The sequence below is a fragment of the Petromyzon marinus genome, chromosome 16, assembly GCF_048934315.1.
Source record: "Petromyzon marinus isolate PM22_M1 ecotype Great Lakes invasive population chromosome 16, UKy_Petmar_22M1.pri1.0, whole genome shotgun sequence".
NCBI lineage: Eukaryota > Metazoa > Chordata > Hyperoartia > Petromyzontiformes > Petromyzontidae > Petromyzon > Petromyzon marinus.
The window spans coordinates 14,359,291-14,385,503 of NC_133682.1; the positions used below are offsets into that span (position 1 = coordinate 14,359,291).

A 26,213-nucleotide genomic window follows, 5' to 3' on the forward strand; every position below is an offset into this window, starting at 1 on the left:
GAGAGATTCGTTCATGAGGCCATTCACATATACAAGCACAGAGACAATTTCAACCGAGAAGATGGATTCAGGCTTAGTAACCACTGGAAAGATGTTTTAAATCATTTCTGTTCTTAATTAATTGTATTTTTACGATGACCTTCAGACTGCAGCTCTTTCGCCAGCATTGCCTCTTAATACCTCTCACACCACGGTTAATGGTATAGTTTTACAATATGGAGCATACTAGGGCCTCGCAGCTGTCTCTCTCCCCCTCCTCTGTTCCGACCATGGACGAACTCGTCCGTCTGAACGGGGCCCGTAGCTATCCGTGGTGCTGAAATTTGAGGGTAAGAATCCACCCATTTTTTCGCCATATAGCATTGTGATATATAACGACTTATTGTTGGTAGCTTAGCTGATTGGAGAATATAGAGTTTATTGATAACATGAAGGTCATTTATATTTTAGTTTTTATTGGTTCACTATATAGTACTGTGAATAGCTCAGATGTGTAGTCATTTCTGTGACCAGTCACTAGCTAATCACTCAGTTGTTTCAATGCTGGATTCGCCTAGTTATTTCAATGCTAAATTATCCTGTTTGATTTGTACTAAGGGCCTCGGTGAATGTGTATGCTCTGACTTTAACGTAGCTATTTCTGCAGCAGGTACAAGCTAATCACTCAGCTATCTCAATGCTAAATTCTATGCTAATTCCATTGTCAAGATGTGTATGCCTTAACTTAGCTATTTCAATGCTAAATTCTATGCTAATCCCTTTAACAATGGGTGCCTCTGCGGGTGTGTATGCTTTAACTTTTAACATAGCTATTTCTGTGACCAGTCACAAGCTAATGATTCAGATCATTTCAATGCTAAATTATATGCTAATTCCTTTGTCAAGGCGCTTTGTTCCTCTCACACAGCTTAAAGGCCGTATCTGAACGTGGCTCTTTCACTCCAGCGCTGTCCTACCAGACAGTCTCGCCCCCTTCACCTGATGAAGGCCGCTTGTGTTGTGGCCGAAACGTCGTGAGAATATTATTGTGTTATTTTATTTTATCAATTTATTATTTTATTATCATTCTACGTGACTTTACCGAAAGAACCAAAGAAGATGCCACTATGTGGCAGTAGCCAGCAGCTGAAACAACTTAAGGCTGGCATTTTCAATTCCCATTGTGCCCCCAGAAATGTTTTGTTAAACTTACGCTATTATGTCCTTAACTGATTCCAAACGTAGCAATGCCAGTCAAATATGTTTTATTGTGTAATGTTTACAGGTACAGATTTACGAATCACAATCATTCAGAGAGGGGTAAACATTAAAGACAATCAACTTAAAAAAAATTACGATTGCATTTTTACTCGAATTCTATTTGATATCGGTAAAACAATATTGTAGGTTTAAATGTATTAATATTTTAAAATGTGTTTGATAATGTTCTTCTACATATTGTATCAGGTGATGGAGGGACTTGACAGAATGATCAAAAAAAAATGTACGCGCAGGTTGTTAGTTGCATTGTGACTTGACATCAAAGTCTCTTTCATTTCACCGTAATAATGTGGCATAGAGTAACTTTATGCTGTGGGCACCTTAACACAGAACAAGACGCGTTTCCGTCCTGCAACCCGCACGCCACTAGAGCCTCACGTGGTTTTCATAATGACTTGTGACGGGACATGGAAAGCCTTTGCACAATATTGCCCCAACAGGTTCTCATGTGACCTCCATACAGTTCTTTCTTTAGCAACGCTTCATAATTCTGCCCATTTTAGAGTTAGGTTCAGCCAAATTGTACACAAAAACTACCTTTTTAAAATGTATTTTATTATTCAATTGTGATCGTGCTGAAGAAACAAAATGCGCTGCTGATGACAATCTTATAAAATCTCAAGTAGGAGCCCAGGATTTCAGTGGTGTTGGTTCATTGATTTGAAATGGACATATCATTAGGGCCTCTCAGCATTCGAGTTCGATGTTAAAGATTCCTGTACGACATTTCGTTATAACATTGGACTTTTTGGACAGATCTCTGCGGCGCCGGCAGCGCGTTTATTATTTGGGCTGGCAAATGGAACAGCGGGCAAAAGTTCTGCACCGCGGGGACCGAGCGTCTGCTCACAGGAACGGCGTGGGGTCACTTTTGTCGCACATCTGGACGTGCACGTGAGATGTGATCCCGGGGTAAACCGACTGCATGTTCAGCAGGTAGCCAATGCGCTGGCCACTGGAGACGGAGCCCGTGTAGCTGTCGGGACGGAGGTAGAACATCAGGACGCAGTAACCTGGACGGAAACAAAACCACGGGGAGGGATAGTGACAAAGTGCATTCGACCAACGCGTGACCAATGTGGTAGTGATAACGTCACGCGTGTTTTTGCTCAATTAATCGAAGAACCGGTCCGCACATTCTTTAGACAAACAATCACGCCACAGTTTAGCACGTAGGCTTTCGCGACCAAATATTATTCTTCATCAAGGTTTTTAGGTTAGATCGCGTAGGTATAATTGTGTCGTAACCCTCCACCACCCGACACAGCCAATTAGTAAGGGATTTGTCACGTAAACTAATTGGCGTTTTCTTTACGTGACAAATCCCTTACTAATTGGCTGTGTCGGGTGGTGGAGGATTACGACACATTTATACTTACATGATCTAACCCACAAACTTTATTATGAATCGCACCACACTTGGACAATTATTCAGCATGCAACCACAAACTATGCATCCTCTTCTCATGGCCATGCTAATGGAAACAAGTCATTATGGCAGAGCTGATCTTGAGGCCTGAATTGAAACTTAGCAAAGAAGGGATGAATGGAAGTGGCATTAATGTTTCGTGTGTTATCACAGTTGTGAGCGAATGACGAAGACTAGCAGTGCAAGGGAATAAGCAGACAGAGAAGTGTTGCGTGGCGTGCAGTGTGGTGGTTGGAACACACCGTAGATAAGACGACAACAGTCAGTGTCTGGTAGACCAAGATCTCAGCATGGGTGGAGAAATCAATGACGAAGTTCACAGGAACAGTAGCCATGGTAGGTAGCGATAGAATAGTGTTGATTTATGTATGTCGAACTTCTTTTGTACCGTACGTAGCGAACCGTGCTAATCGGAGGTGCGGGGGAAGGACAACAAACTAAACACAAAATGCAGTTCTAAAGAAATATTTTTTTATCTAGATGCTTTAAAAGTGCATCATAGCTCCAGTGGCTTCCTCATATCAGAAGAGCGTTCCAGACGGCCGCAGAAGCGCATCTGAAAGCGCGCGATGCGGTGACCACCGTCTTTGTTCAATGGCGAGCCAAAAGCCACTGCCGCTGCTGCGAGGATGACCAGAGTTCGCATGGTTAAGGTTTATTCTCCTTGGCGATATCGGCAAGCTAAGGGTGCTTCATTTGTCGTAAGCCACTTTGTGTTTAACGAGTGCGACCTTGCGATGTATAAGGAGGTGACTGAGGGATTCGGTGATCACTCGATCATCCATCGACCTGTCTTCTTTACGTTGAATTCTAACCAGGAGTGTAGGGTAGCAGCTGGGGGCTTCACCCCAGATATGACAAGATTCCAGCTTGGGCGGAACGTGTGATTTTTTACGATACTGTCGTAATTATTATTGATCAGCGTCAGTGAAGGCCCTAACACAAGTGTCGGTGTACGTCATCTGCATTGTGTTTGCAAGTCTGTGTTTGTGTATACGTCTGCATGCGCGCGTGTGTGTGTTGGTGTCTTTGTGTTACGCAGTCTGCATGCGTCATCTATGTGTGTGTGTGTGCCTGTCTGTGATGTCTGCGTCTCTGTGTGAGAGATATTTGGGGGATAAATCGTCTTTGGGGGTTCTTCAGCTCTGTAACGTCGGGAATATTTGATGATTTTTCATATGAAGTTAAAACGGTTGAACACATTGTTTAAAAAAAATAACGAATATTAACGTACAAATTTGCTTTCGCACTCAAATTTGTTAAGAGTAACATGAAGCGTACTGTAAAAAAAGAAGTGCAAAATCTCGCATTGTGTGAACTATCACAACAAATAAAAAAAATATCCCCCGTATAGCCTTAACAGACTGTAGGGGCAAGTGCTGTTTGCGAGCACCTATGAAGGCCGGCACGGTACACGAGGGGGTGGATGGCCAGAACCACGCCCGGCCGCCTTTGTCTCCCCAGTGGCGATGTTTACACTCCGCACTAAGTACTCATTTGAGGCTGAGTCGACCTAGGGGAGGCCCAGGACCGGTTCAGATAATCGTCACTTGTGTTGGCCGTGAGTGAGAATTTAACCTGGTGCGCCAGGTTCGTAGCGCAGCGCGCTAACCGCTCCACCACCACTCCCCACATCACAACAAGTTGACAAGAACAGACGCACAGTGTTCCAGCAGCCACTTCAAAGCCACTGTGACCCAGGCTTGTACACAATTCTCACTCCCCTCCCCTTGGAGATGAGGAATTGTCGAGATTCCCCGGTCCCAATTTTATTAAGCAATCAATTGTTTTTCTCTCTCTCTCTCTCTCTCATTTTTGCACTCTATTGTGTGAATCATCCCATTTGTATAAATTTCTGTACAGGACTGCATACACAGTCCTATGCGATTGGAGCTTTGACGGCAGGTCCTCAATAACACTGAGAACATTTGCCACGTGTGGTGTGAACAAACTTTCACCACAGCCCCCCCACCCTCCACATTTATTAATTAATTTTCCCCCCTACCCCCACAATGGCAAAATACCACCGACTTAGTCCGCCAATCAACCCAAATTGGAAGCTGTGGAGGTGTGAGTGACGAGTTACCGGAGCCAGAGAGCTTCACTCCATCATCGATGGCACTGCCATCCCCGTACGGCTTGGCCTGGCCTTGCAGGGTCCCCGTGAAGGGAGAGTAAACCACCGAGCCGTCATTGCAGACCACGTCCGCTCCCATGTGCTGACGGTCGCCCCTGTGTCGGGTTACAACAACGTTGAGAGGGTTAATACAGCGGTGTTTCGTGACCTAAGTAATATCGGTGCATCCAAGGCCGTCGATAGGGAAAACCTGTCAAGCCCTTATCAGTGCCTACCCTATTACAGACCAATTCAGACCTTATTGGTCTTTATAGATCTCAACGTTCATCCTACAAAGTCCCGTCACAAGGGAGAAACACAAACAAATAGACATTTTTTTTGCCCGTATTGAAACGGCTGTATGCCGTATGGACCTGAAAACTCAATTTGCCTTTACAAGAATACGGGGTAAACCGTGTGGGTTGACAGGTATGATGGGGGGGGGGTGCAGATTACAGCGCGTGGGACCCCCCAACGCCTTCAAACTAAACTGGAAGTATTACAGCTGACACCCCCCCCAAGGCGCGGGGCCCAGGGCAGTCGCCCAGATTCACCGTAAACCTAGGGACGGCTCTTGGTGCAATCAAAGGAAACTTGTGTTTTTGACCAAACTCGGGTTAAATAGTGGTACGTTACTCTTTGCCTCTTTCGGTAAAGTCACGTAGGTGAAAAATAAAAAATAAAATAAAAATAAATATTAAACAAATCACGACGTTTCGGGCGCAACACAAGCGCCCGTCATCATTGTGTTGCGCCCAAAACGTCGTAATTTTTTATTTTATTTTTCTACCTACGTGACTTTACCGAAAGAACCAAAGAGTATGGATCCTTGCAGTCACGAAAACTTCAAATCTAGGGTGGGACATGATTTTTTTATGCTTCGTGGTGGCGTAATTATATTTCTGGATTCGCAATCAAACGACTCTTGTCAGTTCAAACCGAGTTGTGGGGTCGATAGAATGAGCACAGCACTGCTGTCTGGCAAGTCAATCGTGGTCATCCCACGGAGAGGCCAGCATCCATTTAAATTAGTTTGATTATTTTGCGGCTGTAAATTTCCACATGATAAGCCACTTTGATGAGCTATCACCTGTGGCCAGGTCACTTCTGAACAATAAGTTAATACCTCAGTGGGCTTTGCCTGGTAGGATGGGGATGGTTTAGTTTCATTTGTATGCGTTTTTGGTTATATGGTGTTTTTTGTACTGACGTTTTAACGTTTCTACCCGCCCCTACTGGACGTCTGTGAATAACAGCTTTATAGTTTATCGGATTCCTCCAGTATAAATACAATTTCTGATTCTGAATGTCGAATTAGCACCAGTGGTTCAAAGCCATCGACAGCTATAAAAATAGGGTTTTCCCCTTTTTTTCTGGCAACAAAACTGAAACCTTTTTACGAGGATTAATGTATGCATTAACCACAATACTTGCAGTCAAAACGCAAACAAAAAACACACTGATAATATATGGACCAATCAGTTTCAAGGACAATGCATATATTATCATAGTATGTTTTTTGTTTGCATTTTGACTGCAGGTATTGTGGTTAATGCAGACATTAATCCTCGTAAAAAGGTTTCAGTTTTGTTGACAGAAAAAAGGGGAAAACCCCTGTTATTATATTTTTGTACTGGTAAAGGAGGTCTGATGATGTAGATGCCATCTACAGCTATGAAGCGCTACGCTCACATTGTTTGTTCATCGTAAAATAGTGGAAAGTTTGGAATTTTGCCTTTGTCGAATGTCGGAGTGTTTGCGGATTCTTTGAGTTTCACTACATTTGAAATAATGAATGTGTGTGCAACACTCAGAGTGTTTGAAGTTTTTTTTTAATCTTCTTCAAAATGTATATTTATACCGGATATTATTGTAGTTTAATATGTGAGATGTAGGTCAAAGCTATTTTTGGATAGGTTGCTATTTAAAAACAATGACTCTTGCATTAATCCTTTTGTCTATAATATCATAGATAAGCATTTGCAAACGTGCCCTTGCTTTGCAAATACAGTTGCAGGAAGAAAACATCTCTTATTTGCCTAGCTAAGCTAATAATGCCATTGCAATTTTATAAATACACAAGATCAATGGAAACGGACTTTTCTTGAGCACAAAACTCACTGTCTACTTTGACACATCATTCCTTTGCCTTCTGCTTGGAGTATGGACGAACGTACCGTAAACCACAACAGTTTACGGCAGTAATGTCACGTAGAAGGAAAACTATAAAATAATAAAAATATAAAACAATTGTTTCCCTTCTACGTGACTTTACCGAAAGAACCAAGAATATGAATTCCTGCAGTCACGAAAGCTTTAAATAAAAGTTTACGGCAGGTTACGGATCGGTGAACCAGTAAGTCATAACTTTATTCAATATTTAGTTTTGATTGCAAACTGTTTAAAAAGTCTAAGTAAACGCAAGACTCAATTTCTTAAAGGTATCTCCGCCTACGTTGCAAAACATGCTGTCACAAACCAGCGCTGTGTTTTTTGTGTCCTGGTCAAGTATCACAGCACCGTAGCTGACTACTACTAATAGTAATAATCATTTTTATTTAAAGCTTTCGTGACTGCAATGATTCATCTTCTTTGGTTCTTTCGGTAAAGTCACGTAGAATGAGAATAAAATAATAAATTGATAAAATAATCAATTATTAAATTTATCATTATTATTTTATTCTCATTCTACGTGACTTTACCGAAAGAATAATCAATTATTAAATTTATCATTATTATTTTATTCTCATTCTACGTGACTTTACCGAAAGAACCAAAGAAGAGTAATAATCATCATAATAATAACAACCTCGATTTTATAAAGGGCCTTTCATATTGAAGTGTATCTCAAAGCGCAGAATCAGGTTTACGATTTCGGCGAATGAACGGACGCAGGCCGGGTTCCTTACCGCGGGGCGCCGTAGTGACCGCACCCCTGACTGTCGCAGCCTCTCACCCTGTTGGACGACTGACCGGCGCAGATCGTGGCCCAGTTGCCGCTGCTCTCTGCCAACAAAAGAGTGGTCGCTTTAGCGTTTACGGGCAGTGGTTCTTAACCTTTACTTGCACCCCTTTGGTCCTCAATCGTAAACAAAAAAAAACAAAGTTTAATGGGAATACATGAGTAGAGGTTTGATTAAACAAAGTAGTTGTACTTACGTGCCCGTGCTTGATTTGTGTTGCGATGATTTACCTTCTAACAAATATCTGGCCACGTCTCGCACCCCTAGAAAGGGCATCTCGCACGCCCAGGTGGTGCAGCGTGCAACCCCGGTTAAGGACCACTGGTTTACGGCAATGCCTATAGTCAACAGCGGGTGACTTTGTCCCGCCCGCCCGCCCCACAAAACTAACTTGAGTTTGTGAATTGAATGTTTTTTTTGTCTTTTGTGCCATTAGTTGAAATGATTATGGGTTTCTTGCAGTCGTAAAACATTAAAAACCACAGATGTTAATTTTTATAGCATATAAGGCACTGACCAAAAAGCACACGTTGATTTATTAATAGGTGGCATGCCATCCTAGATCATATCTCAGAGTATTAACATACTTATGTTCCGTTTTTAAATGTTTACATGACACGGCCATATGCGAGCAATCCAGCATTTAATACAGGCTACGAAAAACTCACCACCGTTGTCACGTGTAGCATCATATATCCGATGTAACAACCACCGTGTGATAACAGTGATTGGGTATTTTTTGGTACAGTATGTGCTTGCACATTCCTACCAATGCAGCCCCTTGGGTTTTAGCTAGAATTCAGCATGGGCTTCGACCAAGGGTGTCCGCATTAATTGCACAGTGGCCTGATTTTAAAGGGGCGTATTTAACTCTTTAGCAGCAAAACAGCACGGCACATATAAGAGAGTACTCACGCAAACTCCTCATCCAATTTGATGAGAGGATGGGCTATGGGCGCATTCAGTTATTTGTGTTTATTCACACATTTGATTCCTTTTGCCCAAGCATTAAGATGAATTTGCCACTAATTCTGGATCACTCCCTCTTATCTGAACAAAGACTCCGATAAGAGGAAGATTGAATCGCTTTCAGGAGACCACATCCAAGCAGTTTGTTTGCAAATGCTCGTGCAACAGAAATAATGTAGTGCACGGATAACAGGAAGGTGTCCTGGAGTGCACGCACAATAGGATGAGAAGTGTTTCTGTATACATGGGAAGGGATTTGAATCCTTTAACGGCAAGGACTTTGTATCCTGCCATATGTTTGCAGCAGCGTGAGGCTGCTCAAGTGTTTGTGATAAAAAAACAAGTCTAATTGTACTGCATTTAAAGCATGGCCTTAGTGAAATATAAAATAAACACACTAAACACATTTGCACTTTCGTGGAGTGTACACCACATAATTGGGTGCCTCCGTTTAGAACGCACGTGTCAACAACGTGCAACATTAGAGTGGTTGAAACCCAGGCCAGAAACAAAATCAGTTTTTACAAATATCACCACGGCTCTTTACCCGGGTCAGCCTCAAATCACTCTGAAGGCTCACACGGGGCTCAGCTGTAAATGTTTGGCGAGCTAACTCGCTCCATAATAAAGGTGTTTTTTGGTGTTCGGTCGCGTAAATATAAATGTGTCGTTAAACCCGCCACCGCCCGACACAGCCAATTTAGTAACTTTTGTCACGTTAACAAAACGTGCCGCTTCGTTACTAGTTCAGCACACCTGTGTGTTGGAGAGCCAACACACGAAAGCCTACTTGTGAAGCTCACTCGCCGCTCTCCTGCACATATACCAAAGGTAATCGTCCCACTTGCGCCACCTCCCCGTCCGTAGAGTTCACCTCGTGACCGTGAGGATGCCGCGTGTCGAACGAGGTGTGACGAGCGTGCCCCCTATGGGGGTGGGGGGGGGGGGTTTCTCGGCGAGCGCTCACTCACTTAGGCAGCACTGCCGGTTGGAGGGGCCCCCGCACTTGCCACTAGCGTAGTAGCCAGCGCAGTAGTTGCTGTTGATCTGGCACGTGCCACCACTGCCCGTGCAGCCACCGTCACTCTGCGACCAGGTCTGCTCATTGGAAAGACCTGCAGGTGTAACGTACCGGTACACCAGTGCCGGATTAAGCTCGTGCGGGGCCTGTAGCATATGTTATAAAGGGGCCAAAAAAATATATATATGAACATAAATGTTTAACTTGCATAGTAAAGTAATTGTATTTTTTTTATTTTCTATACAGCCAGATAATACGACAAATCGCTAGCCTTAAACACCCAGTCGTTCATAAAAGTTGAAGGCAGTATAGTACAATAACAATAGAGCGAGTATAGAATCACTGAACCGGAATTGATAGCTTGAAAGCATTTAGCGCGGGGCCCGTGAAAGTGCGGGGCCCGTAGCATATGTAGCTACATATGTAGTAGCTACATGTGCAGCAACTACATATGTGGCTACTTTTGCTATTAGGATAATCCGGCACTGCGGTACACGCAAATTTCAAGCTGTGTAGTTCCATTTGGGACTCGCAATCCAGCGTGTTATTAGGAGTGGGGGGGGGGATATGTGCGTTAGGGTTCAGAGGTTAATGGTGATACACGATCTGTATACCGTGTCCTTATACGCCTCTGAGTAGGGGCGAAGGGAGGCTGGGCATCTGCAAATCCGTGACCTTTTCACGGCACAGAGGGCTGGGAGTTGAATCGTTTGCTTCTCTCATCGGTTCGGGTTAAACCGAAACCGGAAAAATAACGGTTACAGGGTAATTGGTTCCAGATACGTTTTTAGGGTTCAGTTCTGGTTAGCATGTAACAAATACAAATGGACGTATTGGCCGTACACAAGTGCAACTTAACACGCCGGTCCTCATCAACCAGTCTCAAATCAAAATACTCTTTGGCTCTTTCGGTAATGTCATGTAGGTGATCTTTTTTTTTGATCACGACGTTTCGGGCGCTTTTTTTTTTCCACCTACGTGACTTTACCGAAAGAACCAAAGAGTTGGAATCCCTGCAGTCACGAAAACTTCAAATCTAGAATCAAATCAAAATGTTTAACTGACTGCTTTGATATCACGAGAACTGATTTTTGACTCGCCAACCCGCGAGATTGCATGACCTGGGGTTTGCGAATCGCGGGAGAAAAAAAAAAACCATTGCCTTAAAATTTTCATTTTAATTTTGTTCCCGCGGTACCACCGCCAATACGCTCACTTGTTCATTCTGGTCAACGGCTATGGCTTTCGTTTTTTTTTTGTATTATGTTAGGGACCGTCCATAAATGACGTCACGCACCTAGGGGTGGGGGGGGGTCAGACATTTGTGACGATGTGTGACGATGGGGGGGGGGGTGTTTGAGAAATGTGACGTCACGTAAAAATGCGCAACTTTAAATAAATATAGACAACACGTTCTACTTAATTAAATCGACTTTTTAATACATATTCTTGGTTCTTTTCGGTAAAGTCACGTAGAAGGGAAACAATAAAAACTATAAAACAATAACATTCTCACGACGTTTCGACTGCAACACAAGCAATCATCATCAAATTTTCTTGCTGTGGTTTTCACACCTGATGATGATTGCTTGTGTTGCAGTCGAAACGTCGTGAGAATTTGATTGTTTTATATTTTTATTATTTTATTGTTTCCCTTCTACGTGGTGACTTTACCGAAATAACCAAGAATATGAATCCCTGCAGTCACGAAAGCTTTAAATCAACAATTTTAACAAATGTTTTCTCCTACAACATCAGAGTTGCAGCGCCACATCAAATTCGCACTACAATGACAATAGTTTAAGGCGATTTGAAACATGTTTATTTATTTATTTTGGGGGGGTGGGGCAGAGCTTTGTGACGTCATATTTCAATGAGGGGGGCGGGGTCTGACTTTTTTTATGACGCCGAGTGACGAAGAAGAAGGGGGGGGGGGTCAAAAAATCGTCCAAAATCTCGTGACGTCAGACAGAGGAACCTCCCCCGCGCGCGCGCGCGCGCGTTGGGACACTCACACGTGGAGCTGCACGCCAGGCAGCAGCGACGATTGGCGTCTCCGTTGCAGAGGCCCGTGGCGACTCCGGCCGTGCACTTGTAATTTCGCCAGTCCACGCACTGGCCCCCTTGGCTCGTGCAGGCGACGTCAGCCCCCACTGAAAGGGGCCACGCGGTACAGCACCGATCATCGCCCATCACCCCTCGCAATTGCGACCGCTTGTTGCGCGTTTCCTTTGGGGCGCCCATCCATTTGGTAGGTGCGCAAAAAAATCCGTCAAAACTTGACCCCTGTACGCACGCGTACTCTTTACACCACCCCCACCCCCCCCCCGAATCCTATAGAACGGCCGATATTTAATCCACGCAGAAACGATCAAGGATCAATAATATGAACGTGTTTAAGCAAACAGATAGTTCACCGCCGGACTATCTAACTAATTTGAAGGCCGATGTTGACAAATTATTATCGAGGCTTCACCCCCCACCCCCCGTTTCCTATGCAAACGTACGCATTTGGGTTAACCCCCATCCCCCCCTCCATGCGTACGTACTAAATGGATGGTCCCTTCCTTGTTCTACCCCCCCCTCCATCCCCACAACATCCGATTAACACGGTTGGCTACGTACGGTGGTACGCAAAGAAGTTCAACATACGTACATAGTACAATAATCTTGCCAACCAAGTCCGCACGGACACCTGAATCACCGTGCTAATGATTTTTTTCTTTCCCAGTTGACGTCCAAAGGTGCAATGACTCATTTCCCCTTGCGGCTCATATCCGTGGATATGAAAACTTGAGACTCTACGAATATCCTACGAACATACACACATACGTGTAACGCCATGGCGACGCAGCTCATTGTTGTATTTTCAAAAGAGTCACTTTTATTTGAAGCAGAGAAAAACGATCTGCGAACCGGAAGTTGAGGGATGGCACTCACCTCTGACAACGCCTCCAGACGTGAGTATTCCCTGAGAGCTCCCACATGTATATATTATTTAAATTCGAACCCCCGCAGCCAACAAGAAAAAGCGAGCCGGCCACCGGTACAAAGTCACGTGCGTCTAGTGATGCCAACCCAATGTATTTTGTTGCAAGAACGAGTGACCTTTTGGGGGTGTTTCCCATATACAAAGATTTGTCAAATGACTCGTGACATATATGTAGGGACGTTCTGGGATGAGGATATGATACAAATATACCTTTACGCCCGCACCTCCGATTAGCACGGTTGGCTACGCACGGTGTGAAAGAAGTTCAACATACACACATACATACTCCTGTACAATTAAACATCTATCACGGACTCTTAACTTTATCACACCGACGTTGCCCAACTTCCTACACAAATTAATTTACTATTATAAAATTGGCACCACGGCATATCATAATGTTTAGTTTAGTTTTATCAGAATTATAATATTTATTTATCCTGGAGAAATCCGATGGGCTATGAAGCTTTTTTTTAAGTCCAGTAGAGGCACGGGCTCAGAAAGTTACAACAAACACAATGCAAAAAAACAATACGAGTGCAAAGTATAGGCAAGGTAAGCCAATCACTAAATATAAAAACATCAAATAGATCAAGTATATCAGTTCAAATTGCGTAAGTACACCAATTCCCAAGCTTCAACAAGGCGGCAAAACAACAGCAGGAAAAGTCCCAGACCACACTAAGACAACAACACACAGTCCCTCAATAGCATTGCACATTCAAATTTAAGTATTAAAGTTACAAATCACATTTGCAAATGCTTCAGAAGATTACTGCAAGGTTGTTCAAAAATGCTAGTGCTGCAACTGCAAAAGCTTTTTCACGTACTCCTATGCTCGTTTTCGGATAGTTAACAGTCAATAAGATGCACGTCTTGGGTGTCTGGATTTTTCTTATTTGATTTTATTCAGGTTATAACTAGGCTACAGTCTACATCATAGACTGCTAATACGCTCACCAGCTTAAAAACCAGGCTACAGTCTACAGTATAGACTGCCAGTACACACACTCCGATTTAGAACCAGGCTACAGTCTACATTAGTGTTTTTTTATTATTTGTATTTTCTTTTTATTATTTTTATTCACTTTAATTTTTTTTTCTACGTGACTTCACCGAAAGAACCAAAGAATTTGACAATGGGGTTAATGAATTGGCTAAGTATTGCGTAGATTTGCCAATAAACATTTAACGGATGTACAGTGCCCAATGTAGATTTCTTCTTGCATCAAGTGATGTGAGATTTGATGTTAAGTAGAGGTCACAACGGTGGGTCCTATATGGTACATGCAGTGCAATTATGGAGCCTCGACCATGCAAATTGCATCACACAATCGCCGAGGAACCATAGACGAGTGGGAAGGCAGCAGCTATACGGAGAGCTAGCGCCGACAATTGCCCAAGCTCTGCAGTCGTCCATACGTCGAGATGTTTCGGTCAATTGTCGAGTGTTAATACACGTGGGAGGAAACCCGAGCACCTGGCATGGCAAGTAGACAGCATGAATACCAACCATTGAACACTGCTAGGAATCGAAACAGAACCTACCAGCCGCAACAAGCCCCAAGAGGAAGAGAGCAATCATCGTGCCACCGGTTTCATGCAGGCAACGCAATTCGCGATTAATGACTGAAGCAACGGTTTATATAGCGGGCAGAACACCGCATGTGTGGTGTATCTGTCAACACCACAAGGTTATATCAATAGTGTCACGATTATCTCGATATGATAGCCTACCATGGTCAGGGACATTTTAAGCAATGAGCATCACCTGGGCTGATTCCCGAGTAAAGACATTGTTATTGAATATCTGATTGCTATGTATCTTTTTTTCTTTTCGGTAATAACATTACGATGCTTTTTTGAATTCCCCAACGACTGAATGTTGGTGCATATGAGACTTGTGTACTGAATTGTCTTTTCAACAAATTGACTTATCGTTGATTTTGATCAGTCTTAGACTGCGTGTTCCTATATCTAGCTCTAAATATTACTGCCACAATAAATATTTGGCGTTTGGATGGACATTTATATATATAAAAACCTACCAGGTAAGGCCCACTGAGTTATAGAACTCTTTTTAGAAGCGCCCTGGCCACAAATGATGGCCCAACGAAGTGGATTATTGCGCGGAAAATTATAGCAGACACATACTCTAAACGTTGCATTCTATTCAAGCCATTATTTACCCCAGTGTCTACATTCAAAATATACACTGTGGCTCAATGAGCCCTCTATCTCTCGCTCACCTGACAAGTAAGTAATTTTGCAGAGAACAAAGCGAGAACACACAGACTTCACGCAGAAAGGCGATCCGGGTTGGGAATCAATCGCAGGGCCCTTTTTGCTGTGAGCCGCGAGTTGTGTCACCACTGCGCCGTGACCCTACTGCCCTGGCCGTTCACGCCACTACGGGCGAAAGGGGCCCTCCACGAGAGGGAGCTCTAGAGATAGCCCCAAGAGCAGGCGCTCGGCAACCTTTCATAGCAGAAGAAGAGGATACGTTTTTGTTGTTGTTTTTGTCTTTGACCAAAAGAGTTAGAGGGCCGCATCACGCGCAGGGCTACTTGTACACAAACACAGCAGGTATACAGAAAATAACAGCACACATTCTGAATTAAATAAAAATAGGTTATGGAATGAACTGCGTCTATTTAGGTTTTTCCCTCCCTTAGTAATTCTTTAACAATACAATTTGACTGTTGTACATTTTATTTTCATCAAGACATTCCATAGTGACCCATTCCCTGCCATATATATTAAATTATGTTCACGTTAAATTACGTTTAAGATTTACGTGTTGTTGTTTTTTTTAAAGCCAAGGGGAAGCCAAAGAGCTGCATGTGGCTCCGGGGCAGCAAGTTACCGAGCCCTGCCCTAGAGGGAGCTCTTGAGAGACCCTCTAGAAGGAACTTTGGTCTATTCCTCCACGCTGGTCAGATGTCTTCGATTAAACTAAAAACTTTTGAAACTTTTTTTTTATTCTACCAGGTAAGGCCCACTGAGCTATGTAGCTCTTTTTTTTCAGAAGTGACTTGGTCACAAATGATAGCTCAACGAAGTGGCTTATCGCGTGAAAATGTATAGCAGCCAAATACTCTAAAAGCATGTTTATAAGTATGGAGGGGAAAAAAACGGAAGATCCGGATAAAAATCCACGCGACCATAGGGAGAGAGACATGTAAACTCCAAATATAAAGGCGCCAGGGTTGGGATCGAACCCACGACCTCCTGTAAACCAGGCGAGGTAGTTAACATCTCGCCACGTGGTTCCCACAAAGTGGGGATACCCACGCTCTCGTCCATCCCACGTGGCCTGCTAGGGATCTAACTACCGTATAGTGTACCCATGTATACTGCTGTGCGGACAAGTTGGCGGATTCAATAAACTTGCCCATTGTTCCAGCTGCCGCGCCGGAGAGATGGAGCCGGTGGCCTCCGGATTACATGTCTAGGTGCACAAACCATGGTTTCACATCAAATAGAATACTCTATTAAGTTGATGTGCAATATGTATTACAAACGTATCTGTAATGTGGTTTTATTTTATTTCACCTTCATGAAATCGTGTTTTTTTGCGATCCACGGATACGCCAATATTGACCGGTGTGAATTTAACCAACTGGAGTGTTTGGGTCTGTTTCCCTGCACACATCTAACCTTGCAGATATCGTTCGCGAAGGCCAGTGTCGACGAAAGCAACATTTTATGCAAACATGACGCTGTGGCTACCCACAAACAACTTCACGATGCTGTATGTTGTTTAGAATTCTTGTGCGTTTTTACTTGTTCACGCGAATATCTTACAACGTGCAATGCTGTATCCGTATCATTATCTGTATCTAGGAAATAGGCATAGTTTTGGCAAAAAAGGTAGTTATTACAACTTGTAGTGGAATATCATTATCTTTTAACATTCGCCAAGAGAGGGACAACGGAGTTTTTAAAATAGGCAACCTTCTACACAATAAAAGTGCAACCTAAATATGGACAATAATCCGCTGAATACGAACACGTTAAGCGGAAGGAAGCAATTTCAACGTGACCATTCAGAAGGTATGAACCAAGAGAATGCCCTATTGCAAAGGATATCGCTTCGACTGACTCCGTGACTGGGCACGGTCTGTAACAATTGTAGCCGGCTGCATTCTTTGTTGTGCAGGCCATCGAAAACGCTATTGTTCAAATGTATCGCTAAACAATAGGTGGTAAATGTTGAAAAGCTAAGCAAAACATTCGATCCCCATTGTTGCAGCCCCTGTTAAGAAACAACAACTCATGAACGAAGGGAGCATTGCAATATCACCGCAGAGAAGTTGCTTGAGGCTCAAGAAAAACAGACATTGCTGCGGCTTTTCGCACCCCTGACATTTCCACTACATCCCAGGAATGCCAGGTGTTGTACGTTCCCCCACCTACTGTGTGTGTGTGATCAGATGCACTTTAAAAGAAGAAGAAGAAGAAGAAAAATAGGCCGCGGATAATGGAGGTAAGAAAAGGGGCAGGACTACTTTTTGTCTTACCATTGTTCCTTCATCCGCCCGTGAATGGCTCAGAGATATATATTCTTGGTTCTTTCGGTAAAGTCACGTTGAAGGGAAAACAATAAAATAATAAAATATATAAAACAATAAAATTCTCACGAAGTTTCGACTGCAACACAAGCAGTCATCATCAGGTGTGAAAACCACAACAAGAAAATTTGAAAGAAGTGGCGGTTTGTATTTATTTATTTGTTTTTAAACGTTAGCACCACGGATAGCGATTTGACAGTTTGTTTAGATGGACGAGTCCATCTATGTTCGGAAAAGAGGAGGGGGGAGACGAAAAATTAATGTATGCTGTCTGAATCCACCGTAAGCGTGAACAATCAATTAAGACCCGAAATGGTTTATCAAATCCTTCCAATTATTGCTAAGCCAGAATCCATCTTCTCGGTTGAAATTGTCTCTGGGTTTGTATATGTGGATAGCCTCATGAACGAATCTCTCATGGTAGCCAGATGGCTTGCAAAGAACCTCTGTCTTGGAGAAGTCAATGTCATGTGAGCCTACTGAATTATAACAGTGATCTGCCACGCTGAGGTGTTGGTCCTACCGTGTTTAAGGTCTGCTTTGTGTTCACGAATGCGGTCCGAGACGTCGTTTGGTTTCTCCAATGTAACTACTACCACACAGGCAACTTATTTTGTAGACACCAGGGTACTGTATGTCCGGAATCACATCTTTTACAGACGGAACCAGATCACTGATTTAATGTAATTCGTTCATCTAAACAAACTGTCAAATCGCTGTCCGTGGTGCTAACGTTTAAAAATAAATAAATACAAACCGCCACTTCTTTCAAATGTTCTTGCCGTTGGTTTTCACAGCTGATGATGACTGCTTGTGTTGCAGTCAAAACGTCGTGATAATTTTATTGTTTTATATACAGTGAGGGAAAAAAAGTATTTGATCCCCTGCTGATTTTGTACGTTTGCCCACTGACAAACAAATGATCAGTCGATAATTTTAATGATAGGTTTATTTGAACAGTGAAAGACAGAATAACAACAACAAAATCCAGAAAAACGCATGTCAAAAATGTTATAAATTGATTTGCATTTTAATGAGGGAAATAAGTATTTGACCCCCTCTCAATCAGAAATAATTTCTGGCTCCCAGGTGTCTTTTATACAGGTAACGAGCTGAGATTAGGGGCACATTCTTAAAGGGAGTGCTCCTAATCTCAGCTTGTTACCTGTATAAAAGGCACCTGTCCACAGAAGCAATCAATCAGATTCCAAACTCTCCACCATGGCCAAGACAAAAGAGCTCTCCAAGGATGTCAGGGACAAGATTGTAGACAAGGCTGAAATGGGCTACAAGACCATTGGCAAGCAGCTTGGTGAGAAGGTGACAACAGTTGGTGCGATTATTTGCAAATGGAAGAAACACAAAAGAACTGTCAATCTCCCTCGGCCTGGGGCTCCATTCAAGATCTCGCCTCGTCGAGTTGCAATGATCATGAGAACGGTGAGGAATCAGCCCAGAACTACACGGGAGGATCTTGTCAATGATCTCAAGGCAGCTGGGACCATAGTCACCAAGAAAACAATTGGTAACACACTACGCCGTGAAGGACTGAAATCATGCAGCGCCCGCAAGGTCCCCTGCTCAAGAAAGCACAGATACATGCCCGTTTGAAGTTTGCCAATGAACATCTGAATGATTCAGAGGACAACTGGGTGAAAGTGTTGTGGTCAGATGAGACCAAAATGGAGCTCTTTGGCATCAACTCAACTCGCCGTGTTTGGAGGAGGAGGAATGCTGCCTATGACCCCAAGAACACCATCCCCACCGTCAAACATGGAGGTGGAAACATTATGCTTTGGGGGTGTTTATCTGCTAAGGGGGCAGGACAACTTCACCGCATCAAAGGGACGATGGACGGGACCATGTACCGTCAAATCTTGGGTGAGAACCTCCTTCCCTCAGCCAGGGCATTGAAAATGGGTCGTGGATGGGTATTCCAGCATGACAATGACCCAAAACACATGGCCAAGGCAACAAAGGAGTGGCTCAAGAAGAAGCACATTAAGATCCTGGAGTGGCCTAGCCAGTCTCCAGACCTTAATCCCATAGAAAATCTGTGGAGGGAGCTGAAGGTTCGAGTTGCCAAACGTCAGCCTCGAAACCTTAATGACTTGGAGAAGATCTGCAAAGAGGAGTGGGACAAAATCCTCCTGAGATGTGTGCAAACCTGGTGGCCATCTACAAGAAACGTCTGACCTCTCTGATTGCCAACAGGGGTTTTGCCACCAAGTATTAAGTCATGTTTTGCAGAGGGGTCAAATTCTTATTTCCCTCATTAAAATGCAAATCAATGCATAAAATTTTTGACATGCGTTTTTCTGGATTTTGTTGTTGTTATTCTGTCTCTCACTGTTCAAATAAACCTTCCATTAAAATTATAGACTGATCATTTCTTTGTCAGTGGGCAAACGTACAAAATCAGCAGGGGATCAAAAACTTTTTTCCCTCACTGTATATTTTATTATTTTATTGTTTCCCTTCAACGTGATTTTACCGAAAGAACCAAGAATATGAATCACTGCAGTCACGAAAGCTTTAAATCAAAATTTGGCTCAGAGATGTCGCATGCCACGGTGGAATTGGGCAAGGAAACAACGCTCTGCAGACTACGCGAAATCCCAGAATCGATGGAGAGCGACGCGTCTCTTACGCGGGATGCTGCTGCTGCTGTTGTTCTCCCGACATCACATCGTCGAATTATTATTTTTCTTCATCAAAAATGCTCAACAAGGGTACATGTCGTGCACTGAAGTAGAAGCGTTGTCGCCGTGCTTTTCGAATGCTGAAAATACGTCGTAATCGGTTGTATTACATTCAGGATATTTGAATGCTAATGACCGGAAAGCCAAGCCACGTGTGATAATAGACCAGACTTAACAACACTAAATATCAGCGCTACAAACTTGCATTCTCCCCGTGACGAACTCTTGCACCACTCAGAGCTGCCGTTTCTCAATCGAGGATTAAATGTGATAATGCAGCAATGGATAAGAGTCCTGGTGGCGGTGTTACCCAATGACAGCTTCCTGAGTCATTGTAAGAGCACACGTCCACACGAGACGATATTTTTAGATTCTAGAACAAAGTGAGCTTCCAGTTTAAATGATCGTGCGTTACCGCTCACACCGATTACTCGTTCCTGCGTGTCCGTACGTCATTATCTACACACGTTTACGCGTTATTGTGCTGCTCCGTACGTTGTACACTTTACACAATTGCACGTCAATGCGAACGTGAATTAAACGGTTTGATGGGTTTGTTTCAGCTGACAAATACTGCCAGAAACATCAACTCCACGTGGTGATGTTTCAGAATATTGCACACACGCACCGATCGCGTGAACCCTCTCCTACATGCACACTCTGCGGTGGCCTGTTTTGTCATTTTACCGCTACGAACGTTCGTAAACATTTCCACACATAAGGTTATCTTGTATCAAAATGTCAACACATCAGTTTAACACGTAAGCTTTCACGACCAATATCATCCATAATACAAGCGGCAGCCAGACAAATTTGGCTGCCGCCGGATGATGGCGGTTGATATTACTGGCGAAACGTCGTACTTAGATTGTAAATGTTACGGATTTGCTCTCCAACACACCGGTTAGTGCTGTACAAGTAACGAATTGGCATGTTCTGTTTACGTGACAAACCTTACTAATTGGCTGCGTCGGGTGGTGGCAGGTTTAACGTTACATTTATATTTACGCGATCTAACCCAAAGAACCTCTATTATGGATTTCAACACATATAAGGGGGTGGGCGGGGTGGGTACCTGGACACGTCAAATCTGATGTGAGTAGTGTATACACCGGAGAACAGAGTAAAGCACCGACGGTAAGATGAAAGTAAACTTGAACGCACGCCGGTGTCTTGAACAATCTTACATTGTCTCGATGGACTTTCCCCTTTGGCAACTATAAAAAAAATCGTGCCAATCGCAACTGTGCCAATCTCAGTGGAACCGCTGAACACCTCGCGTGCATATGTTAGAGAATAGTTACTGACGGTGCTTTAAGTTCATGCCCTATAGAGCCGGCTGGTGCTTTATAAAAGTGCCAGCCGATGTAGAGCACGCCACGTCCCACGTTACCTTCTTAACGGAGAAAAACACGCAGGCGGAACACCTGCGTGCTACTGTTTGTTTGCTCAAACTCAGCCTTTTAATATATGTTATGTTGAACTTCTCTCGCACAGTACGTAGCCAACCGTGCTAATCGGCGAAGGACAACAAACTAAACACTAACAGTTCTGAAGAGAAGAGTTTTCAATTTAGACTTAAAAGTGCGTAGCTCCAGTGGCTTCCGAATATCGAACGGAAGAGCGTTCCAGACGGCTGCAGAAGCGCGTCTGAAAGCACGTGATGCGGTGACCATCTTAGTTCTGGCCTGGCACAAGCGTCGTGGTGACGTCACCGCCACTTTGTGGCGAATGGCGGTTGTTGTTGTTGTTGTTGTCTTAGTTCTATAGCCGCCAAAAGCCGCCTCGAGGATGACTGGAGTTCGCGTGATGGTTTATGCTCCTTGACGAGATCAGCAAGGTACTCTGGTTCATCTTCTTTGGTTCTTTCGGTAAAGTCACGTAGAATGAGAATAAAATAATACATTGATAAAATAAAATAACACAATAATATTTTTTTATTCTCATTCTACGTGACTTTACCGAAAGAACCAAAGAAGATGAATCATTGCAGTCACGAAAGCTTTAAATCGTACTCTGGTTCATCTGTAGCAAGCACTTTGCGTGTAATGAGGGTGACCTTATACAAATATTCATTCATATTTATGAGGAACAAAATGGTAATTCTTGTGACAGTGAATGATATAAAACACTATGTGTCTTCCCACTGACGTTAGCATGGGGTGGCACTAATATAGCACTCTCCTTACATCCAATGGTGGCAATTACACATTCACCATGGTGGGTGCTGTTGTATATTTCGGTTATGAAAATTTGATGAAAATAAAAAAAATGAAATGAAATTAGAAAAATTGCGTAAGTATCCGAAATTATGTTAATTCATGTAATTATGTGCACAATTATGCTAATTTTAGAGCCAATCTTATTAATTTATGCGAGTGTGTGTGATTATGCTAATGCAGGCCGTTATGATAATTAGGCCCCGCCTCGCTGACAAGGGTCGTATTATCAATCGGGATCATACAATTGATCGTATGAAGTTATGCCAGTGTGATGCGAGTATGCCAGAGTAAGCTCCGCTTTATTGTTTAGGTCCGTATGAATGCTCGGTAATATAATTATTCTCGCTTTACATTTACTGAGTGTATTAGTGTGTTTATGTCACGTCTCCAAATTCAGATCTCAACGCAGGATACAGCTCTTATGCATGAAATTTCAAGAAAGAAACACTCAACCACGTCTGTGTTAATCAATTTATTTTCTAACTAAACCTCAACTCTAAATGATGCAACTCTCGGCTTGGAATTTCAACACAGTATCAACACAGTAACCATCAACGATTGCATTGTTTCACTTTGGCAACGGCACGTGGTTAATTCCACCGTGTAACGCGAGCTCAGTTGGTGAGAGAGAGAGAGAGAGTCGTTAAAACATGCATGCTATTCTACACAAAAACCTTAACCCTATAATATACAAATTCGTATACTTGAAATTGGCCACACAGCACTGCACTCATTCATGAATCCATGTGCAACCCTCAATGCAAATTCTTATCACGTTGTTACGGGGCATCAGAGCAATTGATTCTTATGCAGTGTAACATGAGCACGTGCAGCGAGTATGAACAAAAGGTCCTTAAAATTATGCGACGATATTCATACGAAAAGGCAATCAAAAGTTATTATTCCCAAAGACACAAATATATGAATAGATCCATAGGAAAGATTATATGATGACAGAAATGGCTTGGAGTGAGGGCGTGCGAGGGGGTGCGTGCTCTCCCCTGAGCTCCTTAAATTGGGCCAACTTTTAATTGATTGTGGGCAAGATCGCCTGCTAAGGAAACCGACCGGTTTGCTCTCCCCCCCCCCCCACCCCGTGAGCATAGCTCCGTGGCGAAGGTGTCAAGGATTAATTCGTATGGATGAATCTATTGGTAATTTATACGATTAGGAGTACAACCCAAAACAAAAATAATTAAGAAGAAAAAATTATGAATGTACTTATAAACGACGTATTGTTATTACTCGGTCTGCCGCGATGCCTTCACGGCCACTGATTGTTCACGTATTTGATGATCAGGCTTCTTGATAATGATTCGTGTATGTGTTGAGTGATATGGATTGGGTTGAGTTGGTCAGTGTTCGGAAGTAATTCTTTGCGTCAAGCAGACGCCAGGTTTGTCGTATGGTAGGGGGCAGAGTGCGTCATACGTATAGTTGACTTCTTCTTTCACAGCAGTCGGCTCGGCCCACACTGGTTTGCGAGGTGGCACAGTGCGCTGTAGGTGCGGTGACCCGTCGGTAGATGGCGCTCACAGCTCGCACGTAGCAGCTGTCTCGTGTCTCGGTGCTCGCCGTTGGCGCTCTCTCCGTCGGTAGATGGCGCCCGCAGATCGTCTGCGGCTAGCTGGCACGGTGGTGCGCCGTCGGCGCTCTCTCTCTCTCTCCGTCGGTAGGTGGCGCTCACAGCTGACACGAGTCTCGCCATTCTGGCGAGTTGTAGAGACTTCTTCTGCGTCGGTGGTGGCTGGTCTTCTGATGGTCGCCGTCTTCTTCTGCTGGCTGATGAGGAGCTGCTGGTCGCCGAGCTGATTTCAATGCTGGAGCGTCCTACTTTTATGTCAAAATCTCCCCCCTTGGCTCCTCCTTACAAGGGGCGGAGCTCCCTTTGATCTAGCTGTGTGTCGTGGGGTTGGGGTTTGTGTGTCCGTGTATGTGTCTGTGTGTGTGTGTCATTTATGGCATAGTTTTGTTCGTTGGCTTCCTCAAGACATAAACCATCAAAAGGAAACAGATGCTGCAAATCGTCCCGAAGGCGTCCCTCTGTCTGCGTTATACAATCTGGAGGGAGTGGCGAGTTTCCCCCCTGTATGACATTTTCCGACGCACAAAGGTTGGGTTAAGGTTTTTAAAGTTAACATTTATTCCATCATAGTTTTTGGTACCGTATCACTCGCAGTTACAATTCTGCATGTGACTCAAGGCATGTTGCGGTAGTTTCCATCGTGGTGTTTTATTTTATTTTCAAGAGGAGATGCCCTCTTGAGCGTATGTGTACTCTTATCACGTGCTGCGGGAAGAGGGAGGTTCTCTTTCCCTCTCCGGCTAGCTCTCGGTTTAGCGTCGCTCAAATATCATTTGGTTTTATGTTTAACAAGGTTGGTGATTTACCCCTGACCCTCAGGATTTATTAATTTCCGTCATTCCGTGTGTAAGCTGTATCATTTATATCATTTTATTTCCGATATCCTGAGCCAAGAGATAAGCCTCTCGATTGTTGTAATTTGTACTCCTTGGTGTTTGCAAGGTTATATAAACGGAATATAGTTTTAAGGTGTACAACGTTAGCATTAATGTTCTGTGTGATACTATGTATTCATTTTTCTTCTTTAACTTAAAACTTGTTCGCCTGGTTCCGCTGACGCACGTTGCTCAGCTCTAAGGAATTTCTTCCCGCCCCCTTCCTCCTTTGTGATCTCGAAGGGTGTCATGGGGTTGGAGTGTTCGTGTGTTTTCTAATGAAGTTCCGCGCATCCGCTGCACAGATGGCCCTCGCGATAAGGTGTAATTCCTGCTCTGGTGTTACTCCTGCTCTCCCGCGCTGCGGGAAGACAAAGGCGGTCGGGGTCTCTTGGAATATTGTTTAAACTCGTTTCGTAAGTTTGCCCGTTTGTCTCATGCCTTCTGGATAATCCTGGATTTAACACTGCATCATTATTATAGCTGATGTCCTGAGGTTAGAGAATTCGTTTTGACTTTGGAATAATTCGGACTGCCAGATGCTTTGGTCAGGTCGTGTAGAAACTATTAAAGGTGAAAATAACATTTAGTATCGAATTAATAAATGGGTAATGATTCACTGATGTAGATTATGGCCAGGTTTTTAATTGGAGTGTGAGGATCGATAATGTTAGCTTTTTCTCGTTGTTGAATTTTGAACTTTTAACCGTTGTTTTAATAGCAAACGAGATGAAAACCGTTTTAACACGCTTGTCCCTGGCGTCACTATGTCTGCGGGTTGACGGAGGGGGGCGAACTCTCGGCTTGGAATTTCCCCTTACCTCTTGGTGATCCTGGAGGCCGTGTCACATCAAACCCGTTTGTTTGTGAAATCGTCCCCTGGCAATCTGGCGATTCCACCGATAGCCGCTAACCCCTCCTTGCCCCGGAGTTTATTATATTTTTTAATGGCCTTTTTACGGTCTCCATTTGCTGGTCCTGGGTTTGTGTGTTTTCATTCATTATTTCGGTTACTATTAAAAAATATATCGGCAAATATTATTATTGATATTAATTGTGGAAAAGGGCCGTATACAACAGTGTGAGTAGCTTCATGAGCCAATTGAAGGGCTAAATTTACCCAGTTATGGGTTCGCAAAAACATCCAACTCACCTTTGTACTTCCTGATTGCGAGTCACGTTCTGTGCCGTCTGGCTTGATGAAGAAGGGCCATTGCCTGAAACATCGCTCATTATATATTATTTGTCTGTGAAGGCAGTGTTGTTTACGAGCGTGTTTAGTTCGTTTTACAGAGCTGTCCTCGACATTATTGCCAAAGGAAAGTCGGTTGGAGGTCTGATATTCGTTTGGCTGTAATACAAAGGACGACAATTGTGAATGTGCGTGGTGCCATTGGTTTCACTGTGCAAGTTAAACAAATTTGTCAAAACTCATTGATAAAATCCTATAGCACACTTTAATGCTATAACGGCAAAACCAAAGCACTTGGCCACACCATTTATAG

General features: G+C 43.5%; 1 protein-coding gene across 1 annotated transcript; it reads right to left on the minus strand.

The window, feature by feature from the left end:
* Positions 1–1,227: 1,227 nt before the first annotated feature.
* LOC116942814 (leukocyte cell-derived chemotaxin-2-like) lies at positions 1,228–14,389 on the minus strand. The gene is made up of 6 exons (XM_032955124.2): positions 14,299–14,389; positions 11,774–11,911; positions 9,709–9,852; positions 7,715–7,811; positions 4,776–4,921; positions 1,228–2,273 (listed from the first exon to the last, which is right to left on the minus strand). The coding sequence occupies exons 1-6, from the start codon at positions 14,333–14,335 to the stop codon at positions 2,107–2,109; spliced, it is 729 nt and encodes a 242-aa protein (XP_032811015.2). The 5' UTR covers positions 14,336–14,389; the 3' UTR covers positions 1,228–2,106.
* Positions 14,390–26,213: the final 11,824 nt, after the last annotated feature.